The following is an 18527-nucleotide window of genomic DNA, read 5'->3' on the forward strand; positions in this document are numbered from 1 at the left end:
TCTATGCCTTTTTCGAGCCCAGCTAGAACCTTGAGAATCGTCATTCTGAACTCTAGATCTGACATATTACCAATGTCTGTATTGATTAGGTCCCTAGCCTTTGGTACTGCCTCTTGTTCTTTTTTTTGTGGTGAATTTTTCCGCCTTGTCATTTTGTCCAGATAAGGGTATATGAAGGAACAAGTAAAATACTAAAAGGGTGGCAACAACCCCAGGAAAATATGCTTTAGCCAAATCAGAAGAGATCCCAAATCGTGAGGGGGAAGGAAGGGGATAAAAAAGAGGTTCAGAAAGAAAAAAAAAAAAAAAAGAAAGAAAAAAGAAACAAATAAAAAAAGAAAACCAATAATGAAAAAATATAAAAAGGAAAAAAATATATATATATTAGATAAACTAGTTAAAAAACGTTAAAAAAGAAAAGGGTAAAAGTTAAAAATATTTAGTAGAAGAAGAAAAAAAAATATTGAAAAAGAAAAAAAAATTAAATTAACTGCAAGGCTAAAGAATCATGGGGAGAAAGCCATGAGTTCCGTGCTTTGCTTTCTCCTCCTCTGGAATTCCGCTGCTCTCCTTGGTATTGAAACTGCACTCCTTGGTAGGTGAACTTGGTCCTGGCTGGGTTTCTTGTGGATCTTCTGGGGGAGGGGCCTGTTGTAGTGATTCTCAAGTGTCTTTGCCCCAGGCAGAGTTGCACCGCCCCTAACAGGGTCCGGGCTGAGTAATCCGCTCGGGTTCCCTTTCGGGAACTTTTGTTCCCTGAGCGGTTTCCGTAGAGTTCCGGAGGATGGGAATGAAGATGGCGGCCTCCCAGTCTCCGGCCCGGAGAAGCCGAGAGCCCGGGGCCCCACTCACTGCGCCCTCAGAGAACAGCGCCCAATTACTCCCATCACCCTGGCCTCCGGCCGCGCTCCGAGCTGACCTAGCCTGCGACCGGTTCAAGGTAACCCCGAGCTGTGAGCTCACTCCTTGGCTCTGTCTCTGTAGCCGGCTTCCCCGTTCTAATACCTGCAAGCTCTGCGACACTCAGACACCCCCGATCCTTCTGTGACCCTGCGGGACCTGAGGCCACACTGACCCTGCGTGGGCTTTACCCCGGTTAAGCCTCTGGATCGATGTCCCTCAGCGGAACAGACTTTTAAAAGTCCTGATTTTGTGCTCCGTTGCTCCGCCGCTTGCCGGGAGCCGGCCCCTCCCCCCGCGGTCTATCTTCCCGTCGCTTTGGATTCACTTCTCTGCCAGTCCTACCTTTCAGAAAGTGGTTGATTTTCTGTTTCTAGAATTGCTGTTCTTCTTCTCTTCGATCTCCCGTTGGATTTGTAGGTGTTTGCAATCTTTAGATAAGTTATCTAGCTGATCTCCCGCTACCTGAAGTAGTCTCAGCCTGCTACTTCTCCGCCATCTTGACTCCTCCCTCTAGTATGTACTATTTTTATTATAATTTAGTTCAAATACTTTCTGATTTCCTTAGTGATTTCTTTTTCAACATGCAGTTAGTTAGAACTATGTTGTTTAACTTCCAAATATTTGGAGACTTCTAGTTATCGAATTGTGTGGGAAGTCTCGAAGTTGACCTTCTTGAAACTTGTAACTTCCCAAAACTCATAGTGGTTAATAGGATTCAGATCTAAATCTAAATTTAGTATTTTTTATGTATTGGTAAATTTGTACTTTTTATAGTTGTGTCTCTAAAAAATTGACCTTTGTCATTATTAGAAGTTTTTGAAGTTTCTGGTAATACTCTTTTTTTTTCAAGTTTTTATTTAAATTCCAGTTAGTTAACATACAGTATAGTATTAGTTTCGGGTAAACATATAGTGATTTAACACTTACATATATCACCCGGTGCTCATCACAAGTATACTCCTTAATCCCCCACCCACCTCCCTCTGGTAACCATCAGTTTGTTCTCTAAGTTAAGAGTCTGTTTCTTAGTTTGCTTCTCTCTCTCTCTTTTCCCTTTGCTCATTTGTTTTATTTCTTAAATTCCACATATGAGTGAAATCATATATTTGTCTTTCTCTGACTCTCCTATTTTGCATAGCATAATACTCTCTCACTCCATCCCTGTCATTGCAAATAGCAAGAGTTCATTTTTTGTGGCTGAGCAATATTCCATTGTGTGTATACCACATTTTCTTTATCCATTCGCCTGATGGATACTTGGGCTATTTCTATAAATTGGTTATTGTAGATAATATTGCTATAAACATCCGGGTCTGTGTATCCCTTTGGATTAGTATTTTTTTCAAAGATTTTATTTATTTATTTGGCAAACAGAGATCACAAGTAGGCAGAGAAGCAGGCAGAAAGAGAAGAGGAAGCAGGCTCCCTGCTGAGCAGATAGCCTGATGCGGGGCTTGATCCCAGGACCCTGGGATCACAACCTGAGCCGAAGGCAGAGGCTTTAACCCACTGAGCCACCCAAGCACCCCTGGATTAGTATTTTTGATGATAGTATTCTTTGTTTTAAAGTCTACTATATCTAAAACTAATATAGCCACTCCAGATTTCTTGTGTTTACTGTTTTCATTGTGTATTTTTTCCTTCTACTTACTTTCAATCTGTTTCTTCATATGTGAGATGAATCTCTCTCTTTTTAAAAAGATTTTATTTGTTTGAGGGAGAGAGACAGAGCACATGAACAGGGGGAGGGGCAAAGGGAAAGGGAGAGAGAGAATCCTAAGCAGACTATGTGCTGAGCACAGAGCCCAATGTGGGCCTCAATCCCAGGACTATGAAATCATGACATGAGACAAAATCAAGAGATGGATGCTGAACCAACTAAGACACCCAGGTGCCCCAAGACGAAGTCTCTTTAGGTAGCATGTAGTAGCATATAGTAGTTTTTTCCCCCCAAATCTATTCTGATGTTTTCTATTTTATGCTAGAGCAAGATAGATAATGAGCTTATATGCCAAAGTTTCCGTTCTTTTTAACTATGGAAATTGTGGCCACTTTTAAACTTTAGTAACTCTGTTAAGTGTTATACAATGGATAATCTCATGTGTGTTTCAGATTTCTTCTTTCTCAACCCGTATTCACTTGTACTGACCCTTATTCAAAGTTTTAAATATACCGGACCATTGATTTCTAGTAAATTGTGTCCATCTCATATTTGTTATGAAAGGCTGGCTGTGGTTAGGAGAAGGTATAGATCCCTACCTTTCTCAACTCACTGCATAAAGTCTGGCTTTGTTCTGTAGGATCATCATTCTTCTCGTCACTTTGTGGAGATGTGTGGTGTTGTAAGCCATTTGCATGAGAAGAGTTAACTTACTACTTGAATTTTGATCTGTAAAGCAGAAACCCCATTATATAGCTAGTGTGCATTCCATAATAATTCCAGGTAATACCATTAGACATACCTGTGACAGCTGCAAAACACTTACCTATTAGATCGGTGACAGAGATAACAACTTGTGAATTCTTCATATAGTATAATCGGGACTTCTTAAAAAAAAAGACCGGGGGATAGAATTAATTTTAAAGTCAACAGAACTACACATAAGTTCTGGAGTGTAGATTATTCCTATTTACGTGTCTTTTTACATCTGTCCATCTACTACAGAGTGGAAGCACTAGCATTTTATAGTCATTACCACACCTTCAGTTCAAAACTCTAAAAGTGCCCTGGGGCATACGTGTTGTTTTCTTAAAAAATAAAATTATGTGGAAATAAAATATTTAAAATTATCTTTGATATTAAAAAGCATTATAGGGGCGCATGGGTGGCTCAGTGGGTTAAAGCCTCTGCCTTCGGCTCAGGTCATGATCCCAGGACCCTGGGATCGAGCCCCGCATCGAGCTCTCTGCTCAACAGGGAGCCTGCTTCCTCCTTTTTCTCTCTGCCTGCCTCTCTGCCTACTTGTGATCTGTCAAATAAATAAATAAAATCTTTAAAAAAAAAGCATTATATTTATATTGAATTGTCAGTGAAGTTAAAAAAAAATATCAGGGAAAGACTGCATCTTTTTCCTTTTCTTTTTTATTTTTCCAGCCCTATTTCTGTATTGGGTAATGGCCTTTATTACAAAAACCATAAAATTGGTTAAGTACTGGGAGTTCGGTTGGGGAGTATCAGACCTGCGTTTCTGCATCACTGGCATGATGGTCATCTTGAATGGACTCCTCATGGCTGTGGAGATCAATGTGATTCGGGTCAGAGTAGGTATCTCATCATTTTTTTTTTAATTGCTGGAATTCAAGACCCCAATATTAAAGATTATAGTCAGCTAGAAATTACTAGTATTCAAGAGGATGAACAAATGTATATCCTCTCTGTGTATAAAAGTTGAACTAATCACTAAGTTTCAGGGCATTAGTGTTCCAGAAATCTCAGTATGACCCTAGAATCTATTTATTCATTTGTAAATATTGATTGATTGTTATGTGCCAAACACTATGCTTAGTTCATATTACGGATGAAATTGTTTTCATCAGGAAATTCCATTATCCATGATTTGTCTCAAGCACACCTATATTAATAAGCAAACTTCTGTATTTCTAGAAATTTCAAAATGAAAAGAAGACAATATGTTTGCTCATTTCACTGCTGAAGAAACTTCTACAGAGTTAACTAGCTATATCCAAAGTCACACAGTCAAAACTCATGCTTCTTGTGTTTTGTATCAGAGAATGTGGTTATGTTGTGTGACATAATTGTGAATGATTTTTCAATATTCATTTTCTACCAGAACACTTTGTGTTTGCTCTGAATGGCAAGTCACAAGCTCTAAGGAATAGTGGAGAAGTTAGTGAACATCAGCCAAACCATGTATTACCAGAAAGTGACTCAATAATGGTGTCAACACATTAAAAAAAATCTAAATAATGTAAAAATCTTTATTTAGTTGACCCTATCACAGGCTATCATGAAAGACTGGTTCTTAGTAATAACTATCTTTTAAAGAAATAATCTGTATGTTTTTTTTTGGGAAGTGTCCATAAATGCATTAATCATAAAATCTGGCATTTAAGGGAAATTATTTCAAAAAATGTTTCCAAAGAAATGTAAGAGGTACTAAAATATACATTTTTGTCCTCCTGAAATGAAAATGTAGAAAAGGTTAAAATTTTATTTTAATATGTGGAAAAAAAATTGGGTTGATTATTATTTTGTGGAATTTTTCTTGCCACAGAGATATGTATTCTTCATGAATCCTCAGAAAGTAAAGCCTCCTGAAGACCTCCAGGATCTGGGTGTGAGATTTCTTCAACCATTTGTGAATTTGTTGTCAAAAGCCACATACTGGTGGATGAACACACTTATCATATCTGCTCATAAAAAACCTATTGACTTGAAAGCAATTGGAAAATTACCAATAGCAATGAGGGCGGTAACAAATTATGTTTGCCTGAAAGATGCATATGAAGAACAAAAGGTAATTTAATATCTGTTTTTCATGTCCATAATTGTAGAAACTGGCTCTGTTGGGGCACCTGGGTGGCTCAATCATTAAGCGTCTGCTTTTGGCTCAGGTCATGATCCCAGGATCCTGAGATCGAGCCCCACATCAGCTCCCTACTCATCAGGGAGCCTGCTTCTCCCTCTCCCACTCCCCCAGTTGTGTTCTGTCTCTCTGTAGCTCTGTCAAATAAACAAACAAAACCTTAAAGAAAGAAAGAAGAAGAAAATGGGTCTGCTAAGTATAAAGTCACTAAGCTTAAATGGTTAAGAAAGGTCAGATTTTCTGCCTATGTCTTTCCCAGTAATTTTGAGTCATGTGAATTGGGCCACTGAGAATATACCAGCAGAGGAGATAGAGGAGGGATCGAGGGAACACTTGTTTTTTTTTTTTTTTTTTTTTCTGGAACCAAGTGGAAAGTAAAAATTAAGTTCAAAGATCATGTATATCTAATCCTTATTACCATATAATGTTAATAATTCATGGAATTGTTATTAAGTTTTTTCAACTCTCTGGTCAATAATTTTTTTGTATAAAGGTAAAAATAAATCATAATAATCACATTTAAGAAACTAAAATCCCTAAATTAATTATTGACTAAAATTTGGAGCCTGTATTTCAGATTTGAGAAATTGAATTAAATAAAGTTACCTACCTATTCCATGTATCATCCTATGTGTCTGTCAAAATTGGTTTCTTCTGGTACTTTCTTTGAGAAATTGCCTTATAAACCTTAAATATGAGTCTTTGGATATTTTGAATTTGTCTTGTTATTATTTATATAGTCATGTGTGCTCTCCACAATGGTAGATGTAATTTATATGGCAGTCATCTACAAATATTATTGCAATTGAAATAATTAGTATTCACGACAACATTGGAAAGGGGTAGGGTATGGTGAATCAGTTACAATTCTTGTCTGTTCTAAATCAAGACAACAAAGCATTTATGGTAAATGATGAAAATGACCTCTGTTTTATGTCAAAAATGTGTCTTATGAAATTAATATTGCAGGAAATGGTTACTACAAATGAACCTGAGTCATCTCTTTGGTTTCACCTCTGGGAAAAGTATTGCATAATATTTTTAAAACTCCTTTGCTGAAGTAAAGATTAACAGTATAGCCTACACATAGTTTAAATGTTCTTTTTTTTTTTTTAGTATAAGTGTTCTGAGTACTCTTTATAACACATATCAGCTTGAATTTAGTGAGTTTACATCTTGCATTAATAAACTTTTAAAAATAATCAAATTATTTATCTAATAGGGAATTGAATATGAAACGCAATCGAATTCTATTCCACTGAGTTGGCTTCTCACAATGAAAGTTTAAAAAAAAAGTTATCCACTTCCTCTCTAAGACTTAATTATGATGATTGTTCAGGTCTTAAAACCTTTTCAACAAACCACTGGAGATGGGTGAAACCATGCGTTGGCTTAAATATATGCCATTCTTCAATTTTGCATTTCTTTGTCAAATAACTTGGAAACACAACTCTAACACAACTTTAAACAGTACTGACTACTATTCATGGAGAAAGGAAATACCTGAAAGAGAAACAATTTGAGGCTGAGATGATCTGTTTTGTTTAGCTTGTAGTAAAATACCTTGTAGTAAAATACCTTTAGCTTGTGATAGATATCTTGTGATGGAGTAACTCCAGAAATTTTGTCTGGTCTTCCAATAAGATTCATTTTTACACTTTATGATCTTCTTTTCCATACAATGGTATTTGGTAATATTCATGACAGATACCCGTGTTCCAAACAAAAAAGAATTAAAATTAATTTGACCTTAAGAATTTTGAGTTATCCATTGACAGCTAAAAATAATGCAAAGTCTTTGAAAATCTGACCTATTTACTCCTCATTCTATCCCATTAAAAGGTGTTCAGTAGCTACTGTTTGCATAAAATGCAATGGTTTATGGAGTATGCATACTGTATTAAAGGGACTCATTAACACTTACTTATAAGCTTAAAATATCATCAGAGATATCAAAAGGAATTGCCACAGTTGCTGAGATTAATTGCTGTGCTAAATTTTTAGTTTGGTTCATCTGTGCTTTTTTTCCTTTCTTTCAGAAAAAAGTAGCAGATCATCCAAACCGGACTCCATCTATATGGCTAGCAATGTACAGAGCTTTTGGGCGACCCATTCTACTTAGTAGCACATTCCGCTATCTTGCAGACTTACTGGGTTTTGCTGGACCTCTGTGTATTTCTGGAATAGTTCAGCGTGTGAATGAAACTCAGAATGGGACAAATAACACAACAGGGGTAAGTTTGTGGTGCTTCTGAAAGGAAACATATTATTGGCAGATTTCATTATAATTGTTCCTTTTTATTAATGCAGTTCTTTGAACAGTTCAAACAAGCTTATTTACAGAGAATTGAATGTATTTAAAAGGAAGAAAACAATAATTTTCCTTGTAGAGAAAATTATATGTTTATGCATTCATCGAATGGATCTGTTCAACAAAATTATTTCTCAGATTCAGAGCCTATAAACATTTAATGAGTATCTACTATGTGCCAGAAGCCATGCTCAGAACTTTCACATTGATTATTTTCTTTGATATTTTTAGCAACCCTTTGAAGAACTTTCATGCATGAGTACATTAGGGAAGACACATTAGCAATGTGATTTGTACTATATACATTTTTCTTATATGATAAAAGCCATCACCCTGTTTCACATTATGATCAGGGCAAATCACATTATAATATTTTTATTAGATATCATGCTACTTTTGGGGGGGCATACAATACAAAATACTATGTATTTGCTGTTATAAATATATAGTCTTTTATTCTCTGTTCTTAAGAAAGTCTCATCATGAACTTCCCAATTTCTTTGTAAGAGTTGATTTCTCTAGGTCACTAGACTAGAAACTCTAGTCTAGTTATGCATCAATTTTCCTTTTCTATTCCCTCAACCTAATTTTCTGTCCTTTTTTCTTCACTTACTAAAATTTCATGCATTCTCAAAGCCTACATCAAATGCCACCTCCTCAGTGAAGATTTTCTGATTGTTCTGGTTGGTATTTGACTCTTCTTTGTACTATCCAACACATTGTTTATTTCACCTTGGCACTTGCTATAAATGTTCTTTAAATGAAGCATATTATTTATGGATATTCTTATGTTTCTAGGCGGTTAGCTCTTTAAATAGAAGGACTGTGAACTGTTAATATTTATGTTCACAATGTGTAGCCTAGTCACTTGCACATACTGGTGCTCAATTATTATGAAAGTGAACCAGATATTTTCACCATTGAATGTACTTTTGTGATGTTTTTTTACCCCTACAAACCTGATTACATTCCATACATTCCACATAGAATTTTTCTATCATCTCTCTCCCTTACGTGTATTAACCACACATTTTTCTGAGAAGGAACAGAACTTACACATTTCTGTGTATCCTCATGAAAGAAGAGGAAGGGACCAGAAACAGAATTTAATGGATCTAAACCATAAAAAACGAAGATTGCCCAGATTGACATGATGTACTTATTTGAGTGTTACCTTTCCCTCACTTCTAACTAATAAGTTACCACATACTATTGTTACAAACAAAAAGCAGTTTTGTATGTCCTTATGATGACTTTGGTCATAGTCCTACTCAATTTCATAAGTTGTGTTTTGTCCCTGGAAGTGTCAATGTCAATAACCACATTACATATTTTATAGTTTATAATTTATTTTGTTAATATAAATTAAGATAAATGAAAATTAAATTAAGTCAACTATGTGGAATTATTTTAGTAACTTTAATAATTTTGATAATATTTTAATTAGCAAAGCTATAGAAGTTGTATTTCTGTATTAGCGGTCTTGCTGACCAACTACCAGTTTTGTGGTTTCTACTTCAAAATTATAGTCTAAATTAATTTCAATCTTCAGTTACTACGTCTCAGGATGGAATAATGTATCTTTGCAGAAAATATACTCAAGTTTTTAAAGATTAATGTGTACCTTTTTTCTAACTATCTGGCATTTCCAGCAATCTTAATGATCAACTTGGGATTTTATGCATTGAATTAGTTTGAATTTGTATCTGTGGACAGGATGAAGAAAAGCCAAAATGGCCTTGTTGTGGCTCATTTCACTGCTGTTATAAAGACATTGAGTTTTTACATTTAAAAATCATGTGTCATTTGATAGATGTGAACTGTACCCCTGGCATATGAAAAAAGCAGTTTTAATTTGTCTTTTTCTTTTGGGACAAGATTTCAGAAAAGCTTTCATCAAAGGAATTTCTTGAAAATGCTTATGTACTAGCAGTTCTTCTTTTCTTGGCCCTTATTCTGCAAAGGACGTTTTTGCAGGCTTCCTACTATGTAACCATAGAGACTGGCATTAACCTCCGTGGAGCTCTGCTGGTATGTACAAGCTTTGAACGATCTTTGTGTTTTGAAAATGCCATATACCATCTGATGATAGAAGGGTAGTGGAGGTAATTTTGTTTTTCACGATTCTGTTTTTACTCTGATACTACAACGTTTCTAGGAGCTGCTTAATAAAAGAAATAGAGCTAATTAGTAACCCCCACAATTTTTAAAATGTTTTGTAATAATAAGAGAATTTGGGGGGCACCTGGGTAGCTCAGTGGGTTAAGCATCGACTCTTGATCTCAGTTCAGGTCTTGATCTCAGGGTCGTGAGTTCAAGCCCTGGGTTGGGCTTCATGCTGGGTGTGGAGGCTGCTGAAAGGAAGAAAGAAGGAGAAAAGAAAGAAAGAAGGAACTTTTGAAAACTTTATCTCTGTTTTAATTTGTTCTAGAGCTTATGTTTGAAATTGAGTATACATTTTGATTATATTGCCAGAAAATTAAGTTTGTATGTAATTGAGTCAGAAAGTAACTATGCTAAAATGAAGAGAGTGGTTGACTTAAGAAGATGGCATTCTAGGTTTTTTCCCCTCCTTTTTCTCCAGAAAAATTTAAAATGTTATCTTTTCAATAAAAGTGAATAAATACAGTGTTGATTAAGTTTAGAGCTTCAAGTACTTTTTTTGTTTTTCTCTTTTGCAGGCGATGATATACAATAAAATCCTTAGGCTGTCTACATCTAATTTATCCATGGGTGAGATGACCCTGGGACAGATCAATAACTTGGTTGCCATTGAAACCAATCAACTAATGTGGTTCTTGTTCCTGTGTCCCAATCTATGGGCAATGCCTGTTCAGGTAGATCAATATAAGTAATCTCATTTGCACAGGAAACAAAATAGAAGGAGTAGGAGATACTTAGCTAAGTAAAGGGCAAGCTTTTTAAATATGCTGATGTTATTATACTCTTTTTATAGAAAGAAAGCAGAGATTCAGAATTCTGACATAAGTTAGGAAAGTGGGGTGTGGAATTCTACTGCGTAGGTTCAAATATCTGCTCTACCCTGTTTGCGTAAGTGTTTAAATCCTCAAAACATTCATTTCCTCAACTTTAAAATGGGAATGATAATAGTATCTGCCTCATAGAATTGTTGGAATTGTCAAGACTAAGTTAGTATGTGTAGCACATGCAGCATAATGTCTAGCATTTCATGGGCATCCAGTATTTGTTAGCTGTTACTGTTGTTGACCAAATTCAGGAAATTCATAGAGCAAAGGCTTGAACCCGTTCATTTTGACAAACTCTCATAGCATTTCTAAAGTAGAACAATTGCTATAATCCATTCCATAGTTTCAATAGCTGATGTTTTATAAAATGTCAAACTTTATTAGGTGGTAGGAACACTAACAAGCTGAAGGGCAATTTAGTTTTTTTTTTTTATGGAAAATAGCATTTAGCAAAGATGCAGCACCCCTGCTCTCCACCAATTGAGTAAAAAAAGCAAAAGAAATGTTTTCAGCTCTTTTTTCCATGTGATGCTGAATATTTTTAGTTATCTCGAGTTTTGCATCCTGTAGAGCTTAAACTGTAGACTTATTCAAACCAGTCTGTCACCTTTGTCCCTGTGTGCCATGTTTATTAAAATGCATACAATAATACAGATATGGTAGTTTAAAAATTTTGTTGGCCTTTTTAGTTTTAAATGGAAATCCAAGCCAAATAAAAATGTATGTCATCCACAGTGCATGACACAATGAAAGATTTAAAATATGCTCGGTCTCTTTTTATTAATATGTACTTATATACAGGTCAAGTAGTTGTCTGCCTACATGATGTAATTTAAAAGCACCCCAATCCTAGGTTGCCTGTGAAAGACTGCATCATGAGTGACGTTAAGGAAACTTTCATTTTGACTGGAATACTTAAAAAGCCCAATTGGTTAGGCAGTAAATATGTACACTTGTCTCCAAAAGGCCAATGTTAAGCTGTTATCATTGGCAGACACACAAGGATTTAATGCTTTAACTACACAGATATAGTTCATTAGTTGACATTTTCAGCCATGATAAACTGAGCTACTGGAGGAAAAAAAGTAGGGAGAAAAGATTGTGGGACCAAATCCTAAGTTTTTAAAGGAAGAAGAAGAAAGTGACAAACCAGAGAGGGTTGACCCTGGGTTTGGGGAAATAAAAAGGGAAGTGAGGTATGACGGGGCACCACCAACTCTAGCTTTCTGGTAGTTTTAATTAAGCTTAGCCTTCTTGTGATCAAGTGACTTCTGGGGTCATTGAGGCTGTAAGGAGCTCAGATTATTCCTTTAGCCTGCAAACAGCCTTCCAGGACTCACTTACATTATGATGCTGCCTCCTGCTTTCCATCCTTCCTACCTGGAAAAGTTAGTAGAGCTCCATGACAATGTGGAATGCCAGTTACAGTGGGTGATAATGTTTTCAAGAAAAAAATGTGAAGACTGTCTTAGAAGGTCAGAAGCATCAGGGGACCAGTCTGCAGCCTCATGCAGTAACTTGGTTTGACACTTGTTTTACAGATCATCAGACTAAAAATAAATTCCTACCACTTAGCTTTCCCCCAACAAAACATAGCAAAACCCAACTGTTCTTAGTTGAGTTGACTTCTAAATACATGTATTTATTAATCAACCAATAATGAAGAAATAGTACATTTTCACCAAAATATATTTCCTTTCATGCAGTGGTTCATTTTCCCTTTTCCATATGGTTTCCTTTCTAGATCATAATGGGAGTGATTCTGCTGTATAATTTACTTGGATCAAGTGCATTGGTTGGTGCAGCTGTCATTGTTCTCCTTGCGCCAATTCAGTACTTCATTGCTACAAAGTTGGCAGAGGCTCAGAAAAGCACTCTGGTACGTTCACATCTTTTGGAAACTTGATTAGGAAAAATCTACTAAGCTGTTTTATTTTTAAAATAATGGGAAATGAATACATGCCACTCAAAATAATTTGGAAATTGATACATTTCATTTCAATTCTTAGGCAGCAAATGTGTATTTTCTGTGTTGCAAAAAAAAACAAACACTTGTTTTTAAGAATTTTTTAAAATTTTATTTTATTTAAGATCAATTAATTAACATACAGTGTATTAGTTTCAGAGGTAGATTTCAGTGATTCATCAGTTGCATATAACACCCAGTGCCCTAGGAGTAATGTCACTCTTTTTTTAAAATTTTATTTTATTTTTTTAGTGTTCCAAGTTTCATTGTTTAGGTACCACACCCAGTGCTCCATGTAATACATGCCTTCCTTAATACCTCCCACCAAACTCACAAATCCCCTCATCCCCTTCCCTCCAAAACCTTCAGTTTGTTTCTCAGAGTCCACAGTCTCTCACGGTTCATCTCCCCCTCCGATTTCCCCCAATTCACTTTTCCTTTCCTTTTCTGAATGTCCTCCATGTTATTTCTTATCCTCCACAAGTAAGTGAAACCGTATAATAATTGACTCTCTCTGCTTGACTTATTTCACTCAGCAGAATCTCCTCCAGTCCTGTCCATGTTGATAGAAAAGTTGGGTATTCATCCTTTCTGATGGAGGCATAATACTCCATGGTATATATGGACCACATCTTCCTTATCCATTCGTCTGTTGAAGGGCATCTTGGCTCTTTCCACAGTTTGATGACTGTAGCCATTGCTGCTATGAACATTGAGGTATAGATGGCCCTTCTTTTTACTACATCTGTATCTTTGGTGTAAATACCCAATAGTGCAATTGCGGGGTCATAGGTAACTCTATTTTTAATTTCTTGAGGAATCTCCACACTGTTTTCCAAAGTGATTGCACCAACTTGCATTCCCACCAACAGTGTAAGAGGGTTCCCCTTTTTCCACATCCTCTCTAACACTTGTTGTTTCTTGACTTGTTAGTTTTGGCCTTTCTAAAGGCCAAAGGTGGTATCTCATTGTGGTTTTGATTTGAATTTCTCTGATTGCTAATGATGATGAACATCTTTTCATGTGTCTGTTAGCCATTTGGATGTTTTCTTTGGAGAAGTGTCTGTTTATGTCTTCTGCCTATTTTTTGACATTATCTGTTTTTTGGGTGTTGAGTTTGAGGAGTTCTTTATAGATCTTGAATATCAGCACTTTGTCTGTAATGTCATTTGTGAATACCTTTCCCATTCCGTGGGTTGCCTCTTTGATAAAAAGCTTCTGCATAGCAAAGGAAACAATCAACAACAACAACAACAAACCCCATTTGTTTTAAAAGTGGATTTGAAATGTATGATTGGATCATCTCAGACTCAAAATACCAGAGGCACAATTCCTGATGTTTTTAAGTGCCATGGGGTGATGAGGCATGGATCAATTTCTAGATCACCTGTCTAGAGAATATACCTGAGTGTATTTTGAGTCCATTGGATGTTATTGTTGACATGGGATAAATGGTTCAAAGAATGAATAAAGCATCAGGTTTGTTGCTTCTGAAGTTAAATTTCCCTCGAGTCGAATCAAGCCATGAGATGATCTATGGAGTCTCACTCAAGTATTTCAGTGGCCCCTGCTCTGGCTGAATATGTTCATGGTCAACTTGGCAAGCAAGCAAAGCCAATGATTGACCCTTTCTGGCTTCAGCATGTCATAAAATCATTTTATTGGACTAAGAATTGGCTTCTTTTAAAGAAATATTTACAAATAATAAAATTGTTGACAGGACGTTTAGAAATAAAGTTTGATTAAATATGAGCAAGGCTGTCTGTGAATCAGGCATAAAATGTAGGGATGCTGCCACCGATGGAAGTGTTTTCCAAGTTGGTTTCTGCTGTGACAAGCAAATTGTGTGTCATGCAGGTGGCTTCTGTCACTTGTTTTTCTGCTGCTCCCAGTGAGGTACTCATTGTTTCTGTCTGAGCTAACCGTCCATCTTTACTTCAGGGCATGAATACAGAGAGGTGAGGAAGAGAGGCACAAAGTGGAGACATGACTATCCTCAAACATCTGTCTTTCATTGAGCTCATCATACTGTATTCATTTACTCATGCAACAATCATCTGATAGGCATCTAAGACCTTGTAGAGACCAGAAGATGAATAAAAACCAAGCCATTTGCTACTTTTGCTTCCTCCTATCGCCTTTGGGCCACTTGCCTGCTCCTTTTGATAGCTCATAGGAAATAATGTACCTTACTGATCATTTTAATACTTGGTGGTGGTAGAAGTTGCAGCAGTTGAATAAATTGTGGCTTTTGCAAAAAATTTCTTTACAGTTAATCCAAACTCTCAGTAATGAGTAAATCTAGTTTAGGCTTTAAACAAGAGCTTATGAAGAGGAGTGTAGAAATCTCTTGAAGTTAAAGGTAAAAGCCTTGGTTTCAATAACTGTATTATGAAGACACAACATGAACACCGGCCTTGTGAACAGACACAACCCTCACATTCCCAAATAAGAAGCAAACTAACTTTCCTTACATTCATTGTTTTCTAAGTACGAGTGATAGTGCTGAGGCGAGAATAAAATGAGTTAGATGTTAAGAGGAGCCACTGGAAGTCTCTGTGTCATTTCCCTAAATGTCTATATATACTATCTGCAGACCTGATTCAAGGAAATCATGTGATGCTTTAAGAAACTGCTTTTATTTAACCCAAAGCAACAGAAACATAAGAGTTTTTAGGTGGAAAGATATTTGAGGCCATTTCATTCAACTCTTCATTTTAGAGTTGGAGGCAGAGGCAGAGAGTTTTCCTTCCCCAACCCTCACCCAGGCTCCCACACCCAGGGGATCTCAAAGTCACAATCAGTGGTGGAGCCAGGCAGAAATCAAGATCTGGTTCATTCCTGTCTCTTACATATAGAGTTCCGCCCCTTTGATTCACTTGGATGCAGCGTGCATTGTTTTTTTTTATTTTTGTTTTATAGGATTATTCTACAGAGAGATTGAAGAAAACAAATGAAATATTGAAAGGCATCAAACTTCTAAAGTTGTATGCCTGGGAACACATCTTTTGCAAAAGTGTAGAAGAAACAAGAATGAAAGAACTATCCAGTCTCAAAACCTTTGCACTTTATACATCACTCTCTAGTAAGTTGCCCTTGCTCTAAGGACCACCAAAAAACATGTGGCTTATTTACTTTAGGTTATGACCCCTGAAACATGCTACTCATCTGAGAAAGTCCATTCATTCTCTACTTATGTTCTACCCAATAGCCATCTGAGCCTATTTAGATTTAAATTAAAGAACAGGGTTAGCATAGGCTTAGTCAGGTTGACCTAAATTTGTTTTCTTTGAAGATGTGTGCTTTTGTCATGTTATTTTGCATCTGAAATCCTTGGTTTCTTCGTCTGTAAAATGGGGATGGTGATGAGCGTAGTACCTGTGATTCAAACCATCGTATCAGTTACCATTGGGATGAATAGTGGGTTTTCAGTAACAGTTTCGTTTACTTAAGTTGATTGGACTGTATTGCTATTGACCTTTTTTTTTTTTTTTTTAAGATTTTATTTATTTCTTTGACAGAGATCACAAGTAGGCAGAGAGGCAGGCAGAGAGAGAGGAGGAAGCAGGCTCCCCCCTGAGCAGAGAGTCTGATGTGGGGCTCGATCCCAGGACACTGGGATCATGACCTGAGCCCAAGGCAGAGGCTTTAATCCACTGAGTCACCCAGGCTATTGACCTTCTTATCCCCAAAGATCCTCCAAAATTATCTGCAGTTGTCTTACCTGTCTATCTGGGAGCTTATGATATTATATTTTCTTGAAGATTATACTTAAAATGTTATTTTTGAAAATCGAGAAGAAGAAATGTCAATACTTCTGAGTGAAAGAAGTCAAGTTATATTCACATAAAATCCTCTTTTCCAATACATTTTCAAGAACTTTTAAATATGGAGCACTCTTATCTTCAACTCTAATTTTTATAAAGCAGCTGTTAACAAAATTATTGTTTTTCCCCCAGAGTGACACTGAGTACTCTCAAGAAAAATTAAGCTATGTTAGTACAATTCTTACAAACTTAGCCAAACTACTCCCACTAACATTTGATCTGGTTTGAATGTCAGTTTTGTTTATCTCTATTGTTCTCAAGACTTTGAACAAATTAAAATGCTGGAAATTAATATATTGTTTCCTCTTGAATTCTAAACTACTTTAATTCTTAGAAATTATAAATACTTCTTGTGTGAAATAGATTTAGAGAAAATATTTGTTTTGTATAGCTCATTTATTCTAGCCCTAAAGCCTGATGAGTTAGAAATGAAATGGGAAGGAGATTTCTCTTCCAGCTCTGCACCACTGCTAATATGACATCAAAATGCTAGAAGATGGAATGATTAATATCCACTTGTTTATATAACAGTACTCTAATCTGGTGACCCTGGCAGGGGAATATATATTTCTCTCTGCAGTGGACTGAAATACTCATGAAAAGGATGGATGAAGTCAGAAATAATAACAATAAAAAAAAGTTGAGATACTCAGCCAATTATTGCCCTAAGTGGCTTTACAGATATAATCCCATTTAATCCTCCCAACATCCCAATGATTTAGATTCTACTATTAATTCCATTTTCAATATTAAAAGATTAAGGTGGAGAGAGCTTAAGTAACTTGAATTTCATTTAAATCATCCACCTACTAAATGGCATGAGTGGGTTGTTAATCCAGTTTGTCTGTCTCCAGACATGAAATTTGGATGGGTTTTTGAAAGTCAGATACAAAAGAAGGGTGGACAGAGGATAACAGGGGAGAAAAACAAGAAATAATGAAAGTAAAAATTCAGAGTCAGATGTTTATGATAGGCAGCGGGAATTCTTGAGCCGATGGTATAAAATTCCCAGTTGGACCATTTGTAAGATTTATGATATGGCTATGTACAGTGTTCTTGGTGATTAAGAGCTTGAACTGTGGGAGTTGCATAGAGCTGGCTATAAATCCCAGCTCTGCCACTTTTTGGCAATGTGGCCTTGACCAAATTACTTATATCCTCCAAGTGCCAATTTCTTCATCTGTAACATGAGGTGATTTCTATCATACAGGACTGTAGTAAAGATTAAAATAATGAATGATATAAATGTTGATTTGGGTTGTTGATTCTATTCCAGGCATGACATCAAATGCTTCATAGTCATTATCTCATATAAAGCACCTGGTAAATGGTCTAGTGCTCACTAACCTCCAACCATCACTTTCCTCATCTAAAAATTGGTGCAATAATAATAAATCATTATCACAGCTATATTGTGAGAATCAAATGAAGCAGTGAATTTTATAAATAGGGGCACCTGGGTTGCTCAGTTGGTTAAGCACCTGACTCTTGATCTCAGCTCAGGTCTTGATCTCAGGGTCATGAGTTCAAGCACTGCATTGGGCTCCATGCCCAAACATGGAGCCCACTCAAAAGACACACGCGCGCGCACACACACACACACGCATTTTGTAAATAGGATTTGTAGAGCACCACAAGAAAATAAAAAATAATGAAAGGAAAAAGTCAGTTGTATAACAGAGTCCTTATTATTGTGTCTTAGAGGGCAAGCTGACCTAAAATGATATCCTGCCTCAACAACTTGTCAGATCTACAGCCTTGGTTAGTATCGGGGGCAGTCTCAGTTTTCTCATCAGGAATCTGGGAAATATTAAGAGCATCTTCAGAAATTAAATAAGATTATGTGTGTCAAGTGTCTAGAAAAGTACCTGAAACATAAAAGTGCTCAATCAGTGGTATCTGGAAATATTGAAAAGCAAAGTTAAACAGGACACTTACTAGTAGAACTGAAGATTCATCTCTGCTTTTATGAATCAGTATTCTTGC

At 36.3% G+C, this 18527-nt stretch overlaps 1 protein-coding gene across 11 annotated transcripts in view; it reads left to right on the plus strand.

The window, feature by feature from the left end:
- The window catches only part of ABCC9 (ATP binding cassette subfamily C member 9), a 144724-nt gene that overhangs the window by 24477 nt on the left and 101720 nt on the right, over nucleotides 1–18527 (plus strand). For all 11 annotated transcript variants that reach the window (XM_032855299.1, XM_032855306.1, XM_032855304.1 and 8 more), the window contains 7 exons: nucleotides 3998–4164; nucleotides 5139–5381; nucleotides 7490–7684; nucleotides 9640–9792; nucleotides 10443–10598; nucleotides 12493–12627; nucleotides 15637–15799. In XM_032855299.1, the coding sequence (XP_032711190.1) occupies nucleotides 3998–4164; nucleotides 5139–5381; nucleotides 7490–7684; nucleotides 9640–9792; nucleotides 10443–10598; nucleotides 12493–12627; nucleotides 15637–15799 (1212 nt within the window). The remainder of the gene's footprint in view (nucleotides 1–3997; nucleotides 4165–5138; nucleotides 5382–7489; nucleotides 7685–9639; nucleotides 9793–10442; nucleotides 10599–12492; nucleotides 12628–15636; nucleotides 15800–18527) is intronic.

This window comes from Lontra canadensis, unplaced genomic scaffold (assembly GCF_010015895.1).
Source record: "Lontra canadensis isolate GAN:19392208 unplaced genomic scaffold, GSC_riverotter_1.0 scaffold9, whole genome shotgun sequence".
In the NCBI taxonomy this organism is placed as follows: domain Eukaryota; kingdom Metazoa; phylum Chordata; class Mammalia; order Carnivora; family Mustelidae; genus Lontra; species Lontra canadensis.